We start from the raw sequence: 19,902 nt of genomic DNA on the forward strand, positions 1-19,902 counted from the left end.
ACGTCAAACGCAATATAGCCATATTTCAAATATTAAAAAAACATTTAAAGTGCCACTATAGGCCTCTAGGGGCGTAGCCGCTAGTATTATATAAAAGTAACAGGATGTTCGTATGATATTGTGTTTGTGTTAAAGGATCTCAATAACCGCTAAACTGATATGGTTCTCTTAACTCTCAATGAACACTCCCCCCAAAAAAATAATTTTAATATTGTGCCTTGCTGTCCTAAGAATCATTATTTTAAAAATCAGATAAATAGAAGAATTAAAGCATAAATAAATTTGTTGTCAAAAGTTTTAAATAACAAATGTTTTCAAAAGACTTTTTTGGCAAAATTAGAGTTTTTGTTACAGGAATCAAAGTTTGATACCTATAGGACAATTCTAACATTCCTAAACTAACGATAGAAGCTATCCTTTACAGACGGACGTACTGACCAACCCTAATTATAGAAAACCTTGGCTTTTAAAAAGTAAGTTTGGAACTTTACACCAAATTTCATTCAATAAATATTTTTGTAAAAAATCCGTCAAATTTAAGGCGAAAAAATCCGTTAACATTTAAGATTAAATTATAGTTTTTTTCTGATAAATGATAATAATAAGAATAATAATAAGAATAAACCAAGGTAAAATATTTAGTACATAAAGATGATTAATGCAAAAATTATTGGCCAAACTAACGTAAGAAATCATAGAGTGACAGCCAGGGAGGGAGGAGACATTGGACAGTACATATATTATACTGGTCCAAAAAAGTTTTTCTCTTTTTGTTGGTTTAAAAACTTTGGGGAATTGATTGATGGCATAAGTTACAAGAATACAAGCTAACATATACAATTTTTTATAACAATAAATAGCAATCAATTAGGCACCACCAAAATAGAAGTCATACTGTTTTTTTGTGAGAACAAGACAGCCATTTATGTTGCATAAATCCAAAAAATATGATTTTCAAGTATTGATAATCTAAATTCTTTCAAATATACAGGGTGTTTTTTTTTAATAGGACAAAAGTATTGCTTAATATAACCCACTTGCCATTGACAGAAATTAATAATCTATATCTTAATTTCTTTATTGGGTTGGGGCAATTTGTATAAGAAAAAAATTTTTTGAAAATCGCTAAATATTATTTTCTTATACAAATTGCCCCAACCCAATAAAGAAATTAAGATATAGATTATTAATTTCTGTCAATGGCAAGTGGGTTATATTAAGCAATACTTTTATCCTATTAAAAAAAAAACACCCTGTATGTCCAATAGATGTAGTTTAAACTAATGAACAGAATACCTGGACCCTAAAATTGACTTGAACACCTATATTTCTTATTAGGATGTTTTTAAGATATGTTTGCTTTTTACCTGGATGACCCTGCCAGGTTTGCTGGCATCCTGTGCCCGCAAGGATGACGATTTTAAAAAAATTCCAACTCTCACTTATGTGTCATACCCATATTTAAAAAGCCACTCAGTTATTTTTAACACACAGAAAATGAAATAGAAAAAAAACGTAGGGAGGGATGTTTAACACCCCCCCCCCCCCCTCCTCCAATTGTTAAGGATAGGGATAATGCTTTTTATTTATTTATTTCTCACCTTTTTACAATTTTCTTGTTCTCTCTTCTATTATTCTCTAGAGCCGTGCTTCTAGAGGGAAGAATAGATGGTATGTCAACCCTACACATTTAATTATGGTTTTAAAAAGAAAAGAAAAATGGGATGGGGAGGGATGAATTTTCTTTAAGCATGATTTTTAATGGAAGGTTGGAGGTATCCTCCCCCAAAGTAGTTGTAAACCTTTATGATGCTTCACTGTAAAGAAGAAGCATAGTGGTTCAGCGGCTAAACTTACAGATAGACAGACAAATGTGCTATTATTCTAATATAGTTAATTATAATAAGCAAAAATGTTTTGTCTGTAAAAATAATTAAAATTTGCCTTAATTTACTCTAAAAATTTAAATTTCTCTAACCCCACTGTATCATAGTGTAAATAGCATCATTAATACCTTACTATTTATTCATTCTATTTAAACCTATTTATATGTTATATGTATATATCCAATATAATTATCTGATTAAAATTTCTATGTAGCTAGAAACATTAAAAAAATATTTGAATATGTTTGTCTTAAATCGGTACTTCCAGCTTTTGCAACGGCCAACCCAGGTTATGAAAGTACCAAACTATGCATAAAATTATGTAAATATGTGTAAGAAATATTATTATCATTTTGTATGCTTATGTTGAAATACATCTATCTATATCTATCTAAATAATTTTTTTATTTTGATACAAGTTGCGTGATTTTTTTTTATCAAGAATAATATCAAATAATCTTTTTTATTTCCGTTTCAAAGGGGGGGGAGGTATGACATGCTTAGATTTTAGGACTTTAATTATAGAGAAGCCCCGTTTATAACATTGTACCTTGTTGTCCTAGGATTGATATACATTTTTTGTTTTCAATGGATGTATCTGCATTCTAAAAACGATCATAGAGTTGCTACTCTTTATAAATCATACCTAATTACTAAAGGAATCACCATGCCAAGTTTGAAATCAATAGGATAACTCCATCATTAACAATGAGAGCTATCAATTACGGACGGACCAACCCTAATTATAGAAAAGCTTTGCTTTTAGAAATTACCAAATATATGAAACAAATTATAATTGAAATCAAGGATATGTAATTGCACTTGTAGCAAAGCTATTTTAACAAACAATAAAACGACCTTTATAGACTTACCACTGCACAGACAAGTAAATTAAAAGTATCCTAGCTTGTAAACAATATTATAATCAAAGAAAAACATCTTTATAACTCAGATAATTATATTTCATACAGTTTTATTATATTACACAGAACAATTAAAGTGAAAATATTTTAATAAAATAATTATCGCATTAAGCAATTTCATAATCCTATTAAATCATAAAGTTATAATTCTGTATCAAAATCTATATTTCAATTTCAAATTAATCTAAGCATCAATATCTCAAAGGAAAGAGCTGGAATCGATTATCTATAATACAAAGTAGAACGATGTCTGTCTGTTTGTTTGTTTGTCTGTCTGTCTGTTTGTAGCGAAGGATCTCGCTTACCGCTGAACCGATCGGGTTCTCCTTAACAGGGTAGCTTCTCATAAGTCCCGGGAAGGTTTTTAACTATTTTGGGGGAGGGTACCACCACCCTATCAGGAAAAATCGCCCCTGGAAAAAAATTACCCCTCCCGAAAAAGAGACTCCAACGAAACATAAACCAATTATTTCTGTAAATAGATATTTTAAATAAAAAAAACATTCAAAGTGCCACTAGAGGCCTCTAGGGGCGTAGCCGCTAGCTTTAAAAAATAGAAATAGATAGATTTTTATAGACTAAGTTTTCATAATTCAATTTCATATACTTTATCAATAGCGTCATGTCTGTCCATTAATCTGTCCATAAGATATGATAAGGGGACACATTTGATTCCTGTGAATCATTTTAAATTTTTTTTACATATTTCCCCATATCTTTGGTGTTTTCGGTCTGATTTTCAAACTTTTTAAAATGTCAGTTTCAAAATGATTTTTCCCATTGTTCCCATCCAGTTTTTAATTTACTTTGGTCGTCGGTCTGTCAGTCATCATACAAAATAAAATAAGGTTTTGTGTTTATTTTCTCCAATACTATTTAAATCTCCTTGTATATATTCCCATCCACGATTTTCAAGTATTGCTCCTTATGGATGTTGTCATTCTTGGTTTAAAGTTTATAACTCAAATAATTGAAAAATTATAAACTAAATTAATTTTGTTTTGATACATTCATAAGATAATATTGTACAAACATATTACTAGACTAGTGAAGACTGTAAGGGAAGGTATAGATTCCAACACCCTACTAGTAATATAAATTAGCACATCTATTAACATTGTAAGGTCTACCTAACTAGTTGGTCAAACTATCATAATAATGCTTATGATAATGATAATGATTGTTTAAGTAAAGTAAAGTTACTAATGTGGATAATCATACGTTGTCTAGTGCATAATAACTAATTATAATATTAATAACTAATATGTTTATCCATGTTAATAATTAGTTTCTGCACAGTATCTTGAATCACAGCGTGGTGTGTTTTCAAGATAGTAGACATAGTATGGACCACAATTAGTCACTTTACCTTTATTTGAATAAGAACAATCATTAGTCATACCATTAAAGCATATCTTGATATTCACACTATCAGCAGGTTTATCTGGTAGTGTTGAGTTTGACCAACCAGTATACCCTGTACCACAATGACCATACCCTGGAGGTGACTGTGCTAACTTAGTACCTTCTGAATGTTGGAAATTGAAATTATACCATCCTGCTCCCTTCCAGTCTGGACTAATATTATTCATAATCTTACTATTATCACAATAATATTTACCTCCTTTATTAGTAGACCTTCTATCACCAAAAACTATGAATCTCCAGCACTGATGTACCACTAGTAATGATGTATCATTTATTTATATTTATATTTCAAAATGGTTGTCCATATTACTATATATAGTTAACATAGACTGAATAACAAAAGATTATTTGGAAAACATTATGTTTCATGCATTAGAGCAATCTTCAATTACAATTAACTTTTCATTTATATATCTACTAGCGGCTCCACCCCCTAGAGGCCTCTAGGAGCACTTGAGGAGGGGGGAGTTAAATCCCAACCCCCATTTTTCAATTTAGATTTTTTTTAAACAAATTTTTTTTGGGGGGGGGTAGTTTTAGTTATAAACCTTTCCAGGACCTATGAGAAGCTACCTTGTTAAGAAGAACCCGATCGGTTCAGCAGTTAGTGTGATCCTTTGGTACAAACAAACAAACAGACAGACATTGTTCTATTTTGTATTATATATTAAACTATCTATCTTTATATACAACTTGCGACATTGCCCCTAGAGGCCACTAGGGACACTTAAAATTGTTTTTTCTTAATCTATATTAAAATCAGGTATTTACCAAAAATATCTTTTTCTCCGCTAGTACCAAAAAACACTGCAGGGTGCTGTTCTTTTATGGTACCCTCCCCCAAAATAGCTATAAACCTTCCTAGGACCTATGAGAAGCTACTCTGTAAAGGAAAGCCATATCAGCTCAGCGGTTAGCGAGATCCTTCAGTACAAACAGACACTTAGATAAACAAACAAACATCCTGTTACTTTATCATAAGGATATATATATTCTTGTTGTTAACTATTTATCAATATACTTCTAAACATATACCTCCATTTATGTATTAGGTGTAATTATCACAAAGCAAGCAAGTCAAATATCTATTTATAAATCTATCTATCTATCCAATTATTCATTTATCTTTTTATCTATTTATTTATCTATCAGACCGGAGAAAAATAATGGTTATTATTCACCTTCTATTAATACAATACAATCTTTTGTTGGTCTGGAAAACCTGATCTCCGAAATCTCAACCCTAAACATAATATTGTAGTTAATGGTTTTTGACACTCGTAGAAATATTGAAAAAAATTTCACCAATTTCTATTAAGCTTTTAGAATAACCATTGATAAACAATACTGTTAACCCTGTTTGCTATATGGGATAATGAAAGGTACCATACCTAACCTTAGAAAAATAGCCTCAAAAAATGTGAGCTTTAGTTTTACCTGTTCATCTTATAAACTGGTCCCCATTTAAGACTTTCGGTGTTCAGTTCAATGTTACAATCCTAGAAAAAACATGTTTTTCATATTTTACTATGAAGTTATAATAAGCTAGAAGAACTAATCCCTATTCATGGGCTGTGCACAAAAAAATGTCATCTTAGAAAATAATAGATTTTTCTTTAACGATTCAAAATTGTCTAATTTAGTGAGCAAGAGGAAAAAATAGTGGGATATAGTGGTTTCTGGTGGCAGTTGTGGTTTAGCCTCCTTTTCTTCACATTTCCATAAAGTATTTCAACGGCCATGAAAAATGTCAGTGTGTGTGTGTAGCCATAGTTTCTTAGTGTTTGGACCTAAGTAGTCATGGAGTAGGACCAGACACTTTTGTATGCTAGCACCAGGGCCAGCTCAAGGTCCACACTCAAGTACAAGTACTTGACCCACTGTCTCAAGGTACCTACTTTTTATTACCTCACCCTCGCTGAGTATGGCATGTGTCCCAAATTAAGCCACCATAATAAATGATGCTCTCCACAGAGGAGCTTGGGTAAGGGTTGTAATGACATTATGTACTTAGTATTGATTATCCAAACTACCCAATTATCACCCTTCTTACACAACCAAGGGAAAGTTGTGTGAATGAATAGCGACTGAGAAATTCGAGTTGCCACAAGGGGGCTTGAACTCAAACTCTCACAACCGTAACTCAGTTCATTACCACTGAGCTACGACGCCCCTTCCAAAATGTCAGTGTTCTACTCCTGTTTGTTTTAAAGTCTTAGAACACACATGTTTACTGCAAACCAGCAAGAAAATTGTCCCTCTTTGTTTTATGATATTTAAAACATTCAGCTAATTAGTATCAAAAAGGGGGAATATTACTTTATCAAACACTTCATATTACTAATTTCTTCAATTTTCTTGAAAAGATGCTTGCATAACAAAAGATTATATAAACATGAATTGGATTAATGTGATAACTTTAGGATAAAAAATGTAAAAACAATTTATAAGATTTTGACAACATATATACATAAAATTTTGGCTGAGATTTTAATATTATATTTAGTTTATGTAATATTATGATTGCTGTCATCTTATTTGTTTAGCTATGCTTTATTGATGTTGTTATCCTTGTTTATTACCTGCAGAATAAATTGCCAATAGTCACTATCATATTTTGACTCATTGTTGAATATGTGATCATAATTGAGGCTTAAATCTGTACAGATCCAATTTGGCAATAAGTGATTCTTAAATTGATCCCCATCAGTTGGCCTGTTCTCCATGTCATTGCATGCTTTAAATGGATCTCTTCTCAATAGAATATTTTCAAAGTGTTCAATTTCTGGGCATTCACGTCCTTTTGCCTGACACAGGAGTTTTTTGATGGATTTTTTAATGTTTCCCTTACAGCCAAGGTAAAAACCTTTCCTTTCCTTGTTATTAAAAACATTGTATTTAACACTGTCAATGTAAGGGAAGCTGGAACATTTCTTCTTATAGACAGAGGAGGTCTCATCTAGCAGTAACTTGCTAATATCACCAGCATGCAATTCAATAACATCACCAGACATTTCTTTCAGTTTTGGACCATCAAAAAAATCTACAAGAATGATTGGAAATTCTGTTACACTATGAAAAATATGATAATTCCACGGTCTCTGGGTGTCCTTGTATTTTTGATTTGAAACAAACAATATTCCAGCTGCTCCTTTGAATTTTTCTTCAATTTCATTCTTACTTGATAAACTTGGTATACTTTTACTTATACAATCTTGATCCAGGATTAATATCTTTCCATTGAAATCTCCAATATCATTGAAAACAGAACATTTTGTTGAGTTTTGCTGTATTGGCAACTTTGACAATTCTTTACTTATTAGTTTTCCCTTAACAATTTCTAGATTGAGAAGATTTTCACTCTTGCTGACAATGTAAACATTGGGATGAGATGTGTTCATTGATAGAAAGCAAACTGATAAAGGCAAAGCAAGAAGAAAAAGACAGCAAATGCCACTTGTGACCTTGAAAAGTAGTTTTCTCTGACTTCTTGTCAAAAAGGAAACTGCAACCTCAGAGCCAAGAGATTTGTCTGCAATGATCATAAAGCTCAATGATATAACTGACTGCACCACTATGAGTCCACAATACAAGTCAAAATCCCAGAATGAGAGAATGTTTGGCGTGTATTTCATTTCTGTAAATTTGATCAGGCAAAAAATTAGACCTGTAGTGAACAGAATAATGAATGTTGAGGTAATTGTTTGCCATCTTAGAATTGTCTTCTGATGCTTGGCTAGTTGTTTCTGAACTTCATTGTATTCCTCAGGTGTAAGAATATCTACAAAGTCAGGCATAGGTCCTGATAGGAAACAAGTTGGGGTGAACATCCCTAGAAAACTGTTTAGCCAAACTGGAGTGTTTCCCAGTTCTTGGTGGGCTTTTGCTAATCCATTTTTTGAATGATTGTTAACATGCGTATTGTATTTTTCTCTTATATGTCCCTCCAGAGCTAATGGTCTATCAAAGTAGTAACCTATCACAACATTGCAGAAAAAAATAAAGCAAAATGGAAAATATGCATAGTTGAACAGAAATACACAAAAGAATGAGTATGCTGCAACTCTGTACAGAATTGAATGTAGAAACATTGGTAGATATTTAGAAGTCATGCTGGCATATCTTGTTGAGTCCTCTGCTTTGCGGATTTGGACAATAAACACATAGAATATGTTTAATTTAACTGTGCTAGTCACAATGCTCAGGAAGGAGAAAAACATTGATATTATTGGAATATCAGGCTGAGGAACCTCATTTCCAAACCTATAAGAAAAATTAAATTTTGGTTGGGAAGATTAATATTTTATCACTAAATCATTGGAAATACTAACTATTTTGACTCTTAATAAATCATTTATTTTTAATTGTCTAATCACACTTAAATTACATGCCATTTTTGATAAAATAAGGATTATAATCTCATAAGTTAAAAACAATTTAGTAAAACAATATTACAATTGATAGACAGAGAGCAAAGTGAGTTATTGAGACTTGGCCAGTAGAATCTTCAAAGCTTAATTCAAAAATTTATCTTAGATACCAACCAAGAAATACATTTCCCCTAAAAAGTTGGTTTCTCCTTTTCTATAAATATCCCTCACTTTTACATTTGTTATATGAATCTAAATGCTTAAATTACAATTTATATCATATAATATCATAGATGAAGTTTTTTTGAGAGTACATGCACATAATACAACCTCAAATAACAGATGAATAAATAACATCTTCCAAGCAGTTTTACGGACATAATAAAAAATAAAAAAATCTTACTTATCTAACTCATAGGTGATAAATCCATAGAGTGGTATCTTCAATAGGCCAACAAGTAGGAGATAAATTGTCAGGCAGAGTTGTATAGGACCCTCAACACAACCTAGAAAACCAAAGTTTTCAGTCGTCATCTAAAATTTTGTATTAACAGTTCAGGGACGTCCAAGGGGGAAAGGTAAAGAGGGGATTACCACTTTTAGAATTTACCTCTAGTGTGGGGGTGACTACTAGGCACCCCTATCCATTACAAGGGAGTATCCCCCCCCCCCCCACCCAAACATATAATATCTCAAAGTGGATGATTCCCTTCACAGATTATGACATCATACAACAAAATAACCAATGAAAGGCTAGCATAAATTTTACCATTGTTCAATTACTGTGTATACTGGCCTCTCATTTGCTATTCTATAGTATGACATCATAAACATTTTCTACCCCAAAAAAATTTTGATGTGCTTTATGCTGCATTTTACTTCTGCTATTAAATTTATTTACCCTCACCACAAAATAAAAAACTTGGATATTCCTCAACAACTACAATATAGTTCTACCAGATAAAAACAGTTATGAACCATGATAAAAAAAAACATGCTAAGGTTTTTGTATTATATAGCAACTGCCTTTAAAGTAAACAATGCACTGGGTGTGTCTAAAACTGTCTTTCCTAATACAATAAGAAATAATAATAGAAATAATCTCCTAATTAGCATTAGTCCCCCCCCCCCTTGACCATTCAGGGTTAAGGCCCAACATATACTATTGATTTTTGAACAATGTTTAGATTAAAATCCTTAAAAATAAAAATAAACTTAAATTACCTGTGATTCCCAGTGTCATCTGTGTCAATATTTCATAAAAGAAAACTTTCTCAGGATTTCCAGTGTGCCACAGAATCAGGATGTAACCTGTAATGATTAAGGATTAAAACATATTATAATTGTTAAAGGGTGAGCAAAATTGTCATTGGAACTTCTTAGAGCTCTAGTTTTTGGAAATATAAATATAATATTTGTTTTCCTTGTATTCATTTGAAACTGATTAATATCCAGTGGATTAGAACCGGTTCTCATCCATATGAAAAAACTATGTCTAGCATCCTAATATATCCAGTTTTACATGAATATATAAAAATATACAATCGTCAGATTTTTTAGCCCATGCCTTAGCATCTAGGGGCTAAAAAAATTGTTTTAATCTAATAATTGTACATTTTATATCCGTGGAAAGCTGTTTATTATACAATGCAAAATTACTGTTTGTACTTTAGTAGCAACTTTGGAAAATGTGAGGGTGGTTAACAAGTTCAACTTGCAAGTAAATAATGAAAATTGTCTGATTAATGATTGAATTTTTTTTTAACATTTTTTTTTAGTCAATTAGGTACAACTTAGAAAGAGCAGCAACTCTATATTTGTTACCAGAAAGTTTGTACGTCCATTTAAAACAATCAGATTTTTTACTTTTTTTGACAACATATTTTTGTATGTTAAAATTATCCTATTCATCTGTTTTTTTAATGCTAATTCCTATTACAACAAGGAACAATGTTATAAGCAAGGCATCTCTATAATCAAGTCCTAAAAACGTCAGTTTGTCCTTAAACAGAATCATATATTCAGTCAGTTTTGCAACAAATTTAATTACAATTTTGTATAGACTTATGCATTAATATTCAGTTTATTCAGTTCTGACACACAAGTGTTAATTAACGTTTGTCTTTTCATTTCAGAGCTTTGCTTTTATGGATGTTGTCATCCTTGTTTAAATCATTATTTGTTGATTATAGATGTTTTCTCGTATTCATTCAAATCCGGTGGATAGGAACCGGTTCTCATCCATACAAAAAAACTATGTCTAGCATTGTATTATATCTAGCTCTCTACGGATATAAAAATGTACAATCATAAAATTAAAACTAGTTTTTTTAGCCCATGCCTTCAGCATCTCAGGGCCAAAAAAACTGGTTTTAATCTTATAATTGTACATTTTATATCCGCGGAAAGCCATTTATAATACGATGCGACAAATAACTATTCTTTTAGGAAGAGTTGTTTAAAGTTTTTACTAGACATGAAAGGCACAAATTTAACTTCTTTGGTATAAAGAAAATTAATTTAGTTTACCTATGGTTGGCAATATTGGGTAGAGCAGAACACAAACCAAAATCATAAGAAAAAACTTCAGGATTTGTTGCTAAACATTCAAATAATTCCATAAGCAATTTTATATTATTGATTTACTTTTATATGCATATTGTAATAGTTATTTATTTGTCTAAAATTTAGCTTAATTTTATATTAAAAGTGAAAACAAAATTATTTTTGAAATACTAGTTGAAAATCTGTACATATATCTTGATCATTTTAACATTTTTCTTATTTCTCCTTTTTTCTTTCCCCCTTCTCATATATTATCTTTCCTTATCTTTTTCTCTTTTAATTTGTTTTTTCTTTCTTTCTTTTTCTATTTCATTTTCTTCATATTTATGCTTTTTTTACTAAAGAAAGCCTCCAAGAAATACAACGCTTAAACTGCTGAAAGACTGCCACAAGTAGATCCAATACCCCAAATTTGAAGCCTTCAGCTTCAATAACAAAAAAGTTGTAGGCATTTCAAAATGACATTTTATGTACAAAACAATGAAAATTTTGAAAGATTTCCATACAAACAACTTTTTCATTATTATTGATTTTAAAATATAAAAAATTACCCTTTGTGTATATTTAGCTTGATTAGTATAGTTAGACCTAAAAATAAAAAAAAATTAGAAATGGTATTTTCAGCTTTTATAACATCCAACCCAGTATATCAAATTATCGATTCATGCATAAAATTTTGTAATAATGTAAGGAGAAGTGGAAAAGGAAAAGAGATGGATCTATTGACGTCACACGACTCATTTTTTGCAGACACTTGCAATCGCTTGATCATATAATATCCTTTGATGAAAATATTAATTTATACTAATTTATTTTAATAAATAATTCGGGTATAGTCCCTATCATGGCAACACCTCTTAAGGGGCGTTTCATCGTATTTTCCCATTAGTTTTTATAGGTTATTTTATGCTATGTTAAGTTGGGTCATGTGATTAAACCGCAGGGTTAGAGCCTAGAAATAGGTGAAAAACTACTGTGAAAATACGATGAAACGCCCCTCATGAGGTGGTGCAACAAAAGGACTATACCCAATAATTCATTGAATTCTGTTAAGTATCTTATGTTCCTAAAATTGTTTAACCTGTGAAATTCCAAAAGGTGGATTGCTGCAACAATCCCAGGCAACCAGTTTGCTAAAATTTAATTAATCAATTATTTATATTATAGCATTTTAAACGTTAATGGGTTGAGAAAGATTTTTAAGAATGGTTAATGCAACAATTACAGAATCCATACTTTTTCACTTAAAATAAAGGGTTTGCCAAAAAAATGCTTAGATTTTTAAAATTCAAATTGCGCGGCTTGTGTTAATAGTAAAAAAATGTTACTCACATTGTTAGAACCGCTAAGAAGTCTATTTTTTGGAAATATAAGAATGATTCCCCTGCTACGTATAGTTAGGGAGCTACGTGTTAAAATTTCCAAACTGATTTAAAACTTGACTTGCGAGTAAACATTTTTAAAAGCGAAGCTTTTCTATAATTAGGGTCGGTCCGTCCGTCCGTCCGTACGTCCGTAACGGATAGCTTTTTTCGTTAATTTAGACATGTTAGAATTGTCCTATCGATTTCAAATTTTGCATGGTGATTCCTTTAGTAGTTAGGTACGATTTAGAAATCGTAGCAACTCTATAATCTTTACCAAAATGTCCGTACGTCCATTTTTAACATATTAATTTTTCTACTTTTTTAAATAGCTTTTTTCGTTAATTAAGGCATGTTAGAATTGTCCTATCGATTTCAAATTTTGCATGGTGATTCCTGTTATAGTTAGGTACGAGTTAGAAAGCGTAGCAACTCTATAATCATTACCAGAATGTCCGTACGTCCATTTTTAACATGTTGATTTTTTTACATTTTTAACAACAAATTTGTATGTGACCTAATTATCCGATTGGTCTGTTTTTTTGTATACTGATTCCTGGGACAACAAAGTACAATTTTATAAGCGAAGCAACTCTATAATCAAGTCCTAAAAATGTAAGTATGTCCATAAACATTATCATGTATCAAGCAGTTTTTCAACAAATTTACTTACAATTTTGCTTTGACTCTTATACAGTCGCATTCTGATTATTCAGTTCTGACATTATACAAGTGTTAATGTCCGTTTGTCCTACCGTTTCAGAGCTTCGCTTTTATGGATGTTGTCATCCTTGTTCTACTATTAACACAAGCAGCGCAATTTTTTTGCACACTCTTTACAACCAAATTATTTTTGTAATATTGCATATACAGGAATAGATTTCCAAATTATACTGTTAATATATTGATCACAACAAACAAGTTTTTAAAAGCGAAGCTTTTCTATAATTAGGGTCGGTCCGTACGTCCGTCCGTCCGTCCGAGATAGATAGCTTTTATTCACTAATTTAGGCATGTTAGAATTGTCCTATCGATTTAAAACTTTGCATGATGATTCCTGTAGTAGTTGGGTACGATTTAGAAAGCGTAGCAACTCTATAATCATTACCAGAACGTCCGTATGTCCATTTTAAACATGTTGATTTTTCTACTTTTTTAAAAACAAATTTTTATGTGATCTAATTATCCGTTTGATCTGATTTTTGGTATATTGATTCCTGGGACACCAAAGAACAATAGTATAAGCAAAGCAACTCTATAATCAAGTCCTAAAAATGTAAGTATGTCCAAAACATTATCCTGTATCAAGCAGTTTTTCAACAAATTTACATACAATTTTGATTCGACTCTTTCGATACTTTGTATGATTTAGGTACAATTTAGAAAGCGTAGCAACTCTATAATTGTTACCAGAATGTCTGTACGTCCATTTTAAACACATTGTTGTTTCAACTTTTTTAACAACAATTTTTTATGGGATATAATCGTCCGATTGATCTGATTTTTGGAGTACTGATTCCTATATTAATAAGATACAATATTATAAGTTAAGCACCTAAATAATCAAGTCCGAAAAATGTCAGTATTTCCTTCAACAGTATTCTGTATTTAAGAAGTTATGCAACAAATTTATTTATAATTTTGTCAAAACTTAAATATACATTTATATTTTGTATAATCAGTTCTGAAACTCTACAAAAGTTAATATTCGTCTGTCATTTCGTTTCAGGGCTTCACTTTTATTTATGTTGTCATCCTTGGTTTTTTATTTGAATTTTACCTGCCAAGGCTAAAACTCCAAAGAACCTGAAACTGGCGCGTTCACTCTCTATTTTCACATCTTTAGTCAACCATTGCCATCCCTAATCAGATTATTCATTAGGCCTTTGTCTGAGAAGTCCTAACTGTGTATGGTAGTGAGTTGTGCCTGTTTATGGGCCAAGGCATTCCCCCTACTCTTGCCTTTTTTTATCACGCACCTGACATAGCAGCAGTAGGAACCATATTTAACGTCTTCAGTTATGATGGGATGTCGGACCAAGATTTGAACCTGTCACCTCGTTGACGAGTGGATGCGATACATAGTGACCCACAATCACAGGTTTTTATGCCTCTTGAGTAACTGTATTTACCTTAGCAAAGTCTGTGGAAAGATCTGCCAGTGACATCAACAGTAAGAATATTGTCTGAAATAATTTTAAAAAGATATCAAAAAAATTAAACTGACTAAATATCAGAGTTTAGGGTAAAATTTTGCTAAGTAATAGACATGTACCTATAGCCTCTAGGGGCTTTGCCCCAAGAGGTTTGATCAAGACCTAATTTTTCGTATCTTGGATTAAAAAAGAAAAAGTAAAGACATATTTTTTAGGTGGTGGGGAAATCTTTTTATAATTTAAGGAGGGCTGAAATTTCTACAAAAAAAATCTTTAAGAAAATGTTTAACTTTATGTAAATTTTATAACACAAATCTCGAAACATAAATTTAGGCGGCTGCAGCTGTACTTGGCAGCTGTCAGCCGCCGCAGTCGGCGGGAAAACGGCGGCGGATCTTAATGAAATTTAAATACGTTATGTAAACATGTAAGAAAAGCCTAAGTTTGAATTTGAAGTCTCTAAGTCAAAAATTGCGGTCTCAGGAGGCTTTTAAAGATTTCTGGAGACCTAGAGGATCAGGACCTGCAGGATTATACCTGGAACCTGAAATTTAAGTCGAAAAAATATTTTAGCTCTTTACCTGGATGACCCTGTCAGGTTTTCTGGCCCGCCAGGATGGAGATATTAAAAAAATTTCAACTCTCAGTTATGTGTCATACCCATATTTAAAAAGTCATTCAGTTATAGCCCTCTATCTTTCACACACAGAAATTGAGATATAACATACGAAAAATTGTTGTCAAAAAAGAAAAAACTAGGCATGTTTTGGTTGGACGTTTGAACTTTCTGTAAATGATTATAGAATTGCTACTCTTTCTAAATCGTATCTTACTACTACAAGAATCAGTTAGGTTAGGGGGGGGGGGGAGAAGATGATTTGTTTCTAAGGGCGATTTCTCTTGGAAGTGTGGTAGAAATTACTCCAAAACGTTAAAAACCTTCTATGAAAGCCTCAATGTAATGGCGACACATATTGGATAAGGAATCAGCTAGATCCTTCAGCACTCACAGATAGACACAAATCCTATTACTTTTAAATAATGATTTCTTTTAAATGATTACCATGGGAGATTTCATTTTTGTCATGAATCCATATGGTTGCTGGGAACTAGGAGTCATGACTTCAGACAGAGGTTGCTGGGAACTAGGAGTCATGACTTCAGACAGAGGTTGCTGGGAACTAGGAGTAATGACTTCAGACAAAGGTTGCTGGGAACTTGGAGTCATGACTTCAGACAGAGGTTGCTGGGAACTTGGAGTCATGACTTCAGACAGAGGTTGCTGGGAACTAGGAGTCATGACTTCTAACAGAGGTTGCTGGGAACTAGGAGTCATGACTTCTAACAGAGGTTGCTGGGAACTTGGAGTCATGACTTCAGACAGAGGTTGCTGGGAACTTGGAGTCATGACTTCAGACAGAGGTTGCTGGGAACTTGGAGTCATGACTTCAGACGGAGGTTGCTGGGAACTTGGAGTTATGACTTCAGACAGAGGTTGCTGGGAACTCGGAGTCATGACTTCAGACAGAGGTTGCTGGGAACTCGGAGTCATGACTTCAGACAGAGGTTGCTGGGAACTTGGAGTCATGACTTCAGTCGGAGGTTGCTGGGAACTTGGAGTCATGACTTCAGACGGAGATTGTGGGTCCAACGCCATGTTGTGATATAATAAGAATCAAACTAAAAAATATTAGTGTTAGACTTTTAGTAACAATAGAACAAGGATGACATACGTAGCTAAAGAATTATGGACAGGTCAGTGTCATGAAAAATAAACTCTAAACTAAATAAAAATGAATCATGAAACCTTTTAATTTATATTGGTAATTGGAAAGCATTGAAGACATAAATGTAAACTTAATTAATCCATAAAAATTTTAGCTGTCTATCTAGAATAGGAGTTGAAAAAATAACTTTTCCCCCATAGAGTTACGGACGGACTGACGTATAGTGAATTAGAAAGTAGCTTTGCTACTAAAAACTATACTACTATATTCGATAGGGGTTGGGGAGAAGTTTTGCTTACTAAGTGTCATTTTATATAGGATGATATTTTTAAAAGCGAAGCTTTTCTATAATTAGGGTCGGTCCGTACGTCAGACCGTCCGTCTGTCCGTTCGTCCAAGACAGATAGCTTTTTTTGTTAATTTAGGCTTGTTAGAATTGCCCTATCGATTTCAAACGTTGCATGATGATTCCTGTAGTAGTTAAGTACGACTTAGAAAGAGTAGTAACTCTATAGTCATTACCAGAATTTCCGTACGTCCATTTTAAACATTTTGATTTTTTAACTTTTTCAATAACAACCTTTTATGTGATAAAATCATCCGATTGTTCTGATTTTTGATATACTGATTCCTGGGAAAACAAAGTACAATATTAAAAGCAAGTCTATAATCAAGTCCTAAAAATGTAAGTATGTCCAAAAACATTATCCTGTATCAAGAATTTTTTCAACAAATTTACTCACAATTTTGCTTTGTCTTATTAGATTATTTAGTTCTGACGCTTTACAAGTGTTAATGTCCGTTTGTCCAACCGTTTCAGAGCTTCACTTTTATGGATGTTGTCATCCTTGTTTTGTTAAAAAGTTACTGTTTGTGAGAATCCAATCAAAATGCAATTAAATTACTTAAAGTTTGAAAGCCAACGAATAAAAAATGGGGTATTAAACTTTGAATACCAGTGTAATTGTGTAATTTATTTCCAATGTCCCATTCCTCCCTAGTTAGGGCAGTCATCCATATATAAAAGTAACATGGGTTCTATCTGTCTATTTGTACTATAGAATCTTTATAACCACTGAACTGATATGGTTCTCCTTTACATTTAGCTTCTCATTTAGAGAGGTTACCAACTATTTTGTTTGATCGTTTGATTTGTTGAGTTCACTGTTATGGATGTTGTCATTCAAATTTATGTGTATAGTCCCTTTCGTGGCAACGCTCCTTAAGGGGCGATTCTTCGTATTTTTCACAGTAGCTTTTCTCCTATATCTAGCCCCTGCGGGGCCAATTGCCTAACCCTGAGGGGCAAGCACCTAACCCAATATAACCTAACCTAACCTTAAATAACCTATCAAAAGCCATTTTAAAAATAAGACGAATCGCCCCTTAAGGGGCGTTGCCAAGAAAGGGACTATACCCAAATTTATTTATAAGATGATTACTTGTTATTTATGATAAACTCTTAAAACACATTTTTATACATATCTGATATCAGACAACACTTTATCACTTTGAGAATTATCTTAAACTAAACAGTCAAGACTTGAAAATCAATTTTCTTCTTTTTGCATACACATATGTCTCAAAACAACAAGCAGTTTGTTTATATTTATACTAGCGGCTTCGCCCCCAGCTTCTAGGGGCTTTGCCCCAAGAGGTTTGATCAACCTAATTTTTCGTATTTTAGATTTAAAAGAAATTTTTTTTAAAATGTATTTTTTTTTTAATTTTAGTTCTAAAAAAAATTTTATTTGGGGGGGGGGGTATTTTTCATTTTTGAGGGGGGTTGGGGATGTCCCACACCTCAAGAAAAGCCGTCCGACCGCCATGGATTATGCTACCTAATGATGGAAATATTGAAACCATTTTCAGTCGGGTATCTTCATCCTAGTTAATATCAATATGTATAGATATAGCATTTTTAAGATTTTTTTATTCATTACAGGTATGGGCAAAATAAGTGTGAGAGGGTGTTTCAGTGCTCAAAAGAAACTTAAAAGGAAAATCTTTAAATTCTGCTTTCTTTTAAATATATAAATAAATATGTCTGTACATTTACATATATTATGTATGTATATATAGATATATCTATGTCCGTAAAATAAGTCAGCGGAGGTTTCTCTCTAAAGCATATTTCAACAAGGATGACAACATCCGTAAAAGCGAAGCTCTGAAATAGTAGGACTAACGAACATTAACACTTGTAGAGTGTCAGAACTGAATAATCAGTTTTTTTTCATATACTTATCTCACAGAGAAAGCTGTAGAAAGGAAGAAATAGAAAAATTTAATAAAACAAGGATAACAACATCTATATTTAACAGAGCTCAAAAATATGAAAAACAATCTTCCTTGCATTTTAAGTCATTTATTTTTTTAAAAATGAATACGGGTATACTCCCTTTTGTAGCAACGCTTCTTAAGGGGCGATTCTTCATATTTTCACAGTAGCTTTTCTCCTATTTCTAGCCCCTGCAAGGGGCTCTCACCCTGCGCGGCTAATTGCCTAACCCTTCGGGGCAATCACCTAACCCAATATAACCTAACCTAACCTAAAAAAAACTATTAAAAGCCATTCAAAAATAAAATAAATCGCCCCTTAAGGGGCGTTGCCATGAAAGGGCCTATTCCCAAGAATACAATCAAATTGTTTTCTATAACTGATTATAAGTTGCAATTGTTGATAGATGTACAGACAAAGTTAGTTATAGAGTAGGAGTATTTTGGTTAGAGAAATATTTACAAGAAATTACATAATTCTGTATTTACATACTAGCGGCTACGCCCCTAGAGGCCTCTAGTGGCATTTAAATGTTTTTATTTTATTTTAAATATCTAATTTGAGAAAAAACTTGTCTATGTTATCAACTATTAAATTCATGCATCTACGCAGCGCGACTACGCTAGCGAGACTACGCTAGCGACACTACGTTAGCAACACTATGCGGCGGAAATATTTAAATTTTTTTCGATTTTATTGTGATTTCTCTTGGGAAGGTGGTGGTACCCTCCCCCAAAATAGTTAAAAACCTTCCCAAGACATATGAGAATCTACCCTGTTAAGGAGAACCCAATCGGTTCAGTGGTTAGCGAGATCCTTTGGTACAAACACACAGACACACAGATACACAGACACACAGACAAACATCCTGTTACTTTAGTATAAAGATTATTTCTAAGCCCTACAGACATTTTTTTTCCCATAAACAATTTCTACTCATACAAATTACCAATAAAAATTGAACCATCTAAATCACATTTTTGTTCTAAAATGTTTTAGAGTGACAGACAGACGTTTGTTATTATATAATAGCTATGCTACTAAAAAGAGTATAGAGAGTGTAACGTCTATATGATCAGAAAAAGTTGTCTAAAGAGAATAATATCTGTAGAGTACTGACTTTTTTTCTTTTTTTTTTGCAAAAATTTTCCGCTGGGTAGGTAGTAGAAGATGTAATTATACTAGGGGCGAAGCCGCTAGTT

At 32.4% G+C, this 19,902-nt stretch overlaps 1 protein-coding gene across 1 annotated transcript; it reads right to left on the reverse strand.

Moving 5' to 3' along the window:
• Positions 1-2,926: 2,926 nt before the first annotated feature.
• On the reverse strand, positions 2,927-17,957 carry LOC145307275 (uncharacterized). Its single transcript, XM_080149640.1, has 13 exons — positions 17,862-17,957; positions 15,756-16,372; positions 14,669-14,722; positions 14,317-14,398; positions 12,254-12,305; positions 11,724-11,760; positions 11,137-11,206; positions 9,832-9,918; positions 9,011-9,113; positions 6,820-8,500; positions 5,675-5,736; positions 5,419-5,480; positions 2,927-4,490 (listed from the first exon to the last, which is right to left on the reverse strand). Exons 2-13 carry the CDS (start codon positions 16,347-16,349, stop codon positions 4,087-4,089), a joined length of 3,288 nt encoding a protein of 1,095 aa, XP_080005766.1. The 5' UTR covers positions 16,350-16,372; positions 17,862-17,957; the 3' UTR covers positions 2,927-4,086.
• Between the last annotated feature and the right edge of the window lie 1,945 nt (positions 17,958-19,902).

The sequence above is a fragment of the Acartia tonsa genome, chromosome 15 (genome assembly GCF_053477335.1).
Source record: "Acartia tonsa isolate MP-2025a chromosome 15, ASM5347733v1, whole genome shotgun sequence".
NCBI classification, from domain to species: domain Eukaryota; kingdom Metazoa; phylum Arthropoda; class Copepoda; order Calanoida; family Acartiidae; genus Acartia; species Acartia tonsa.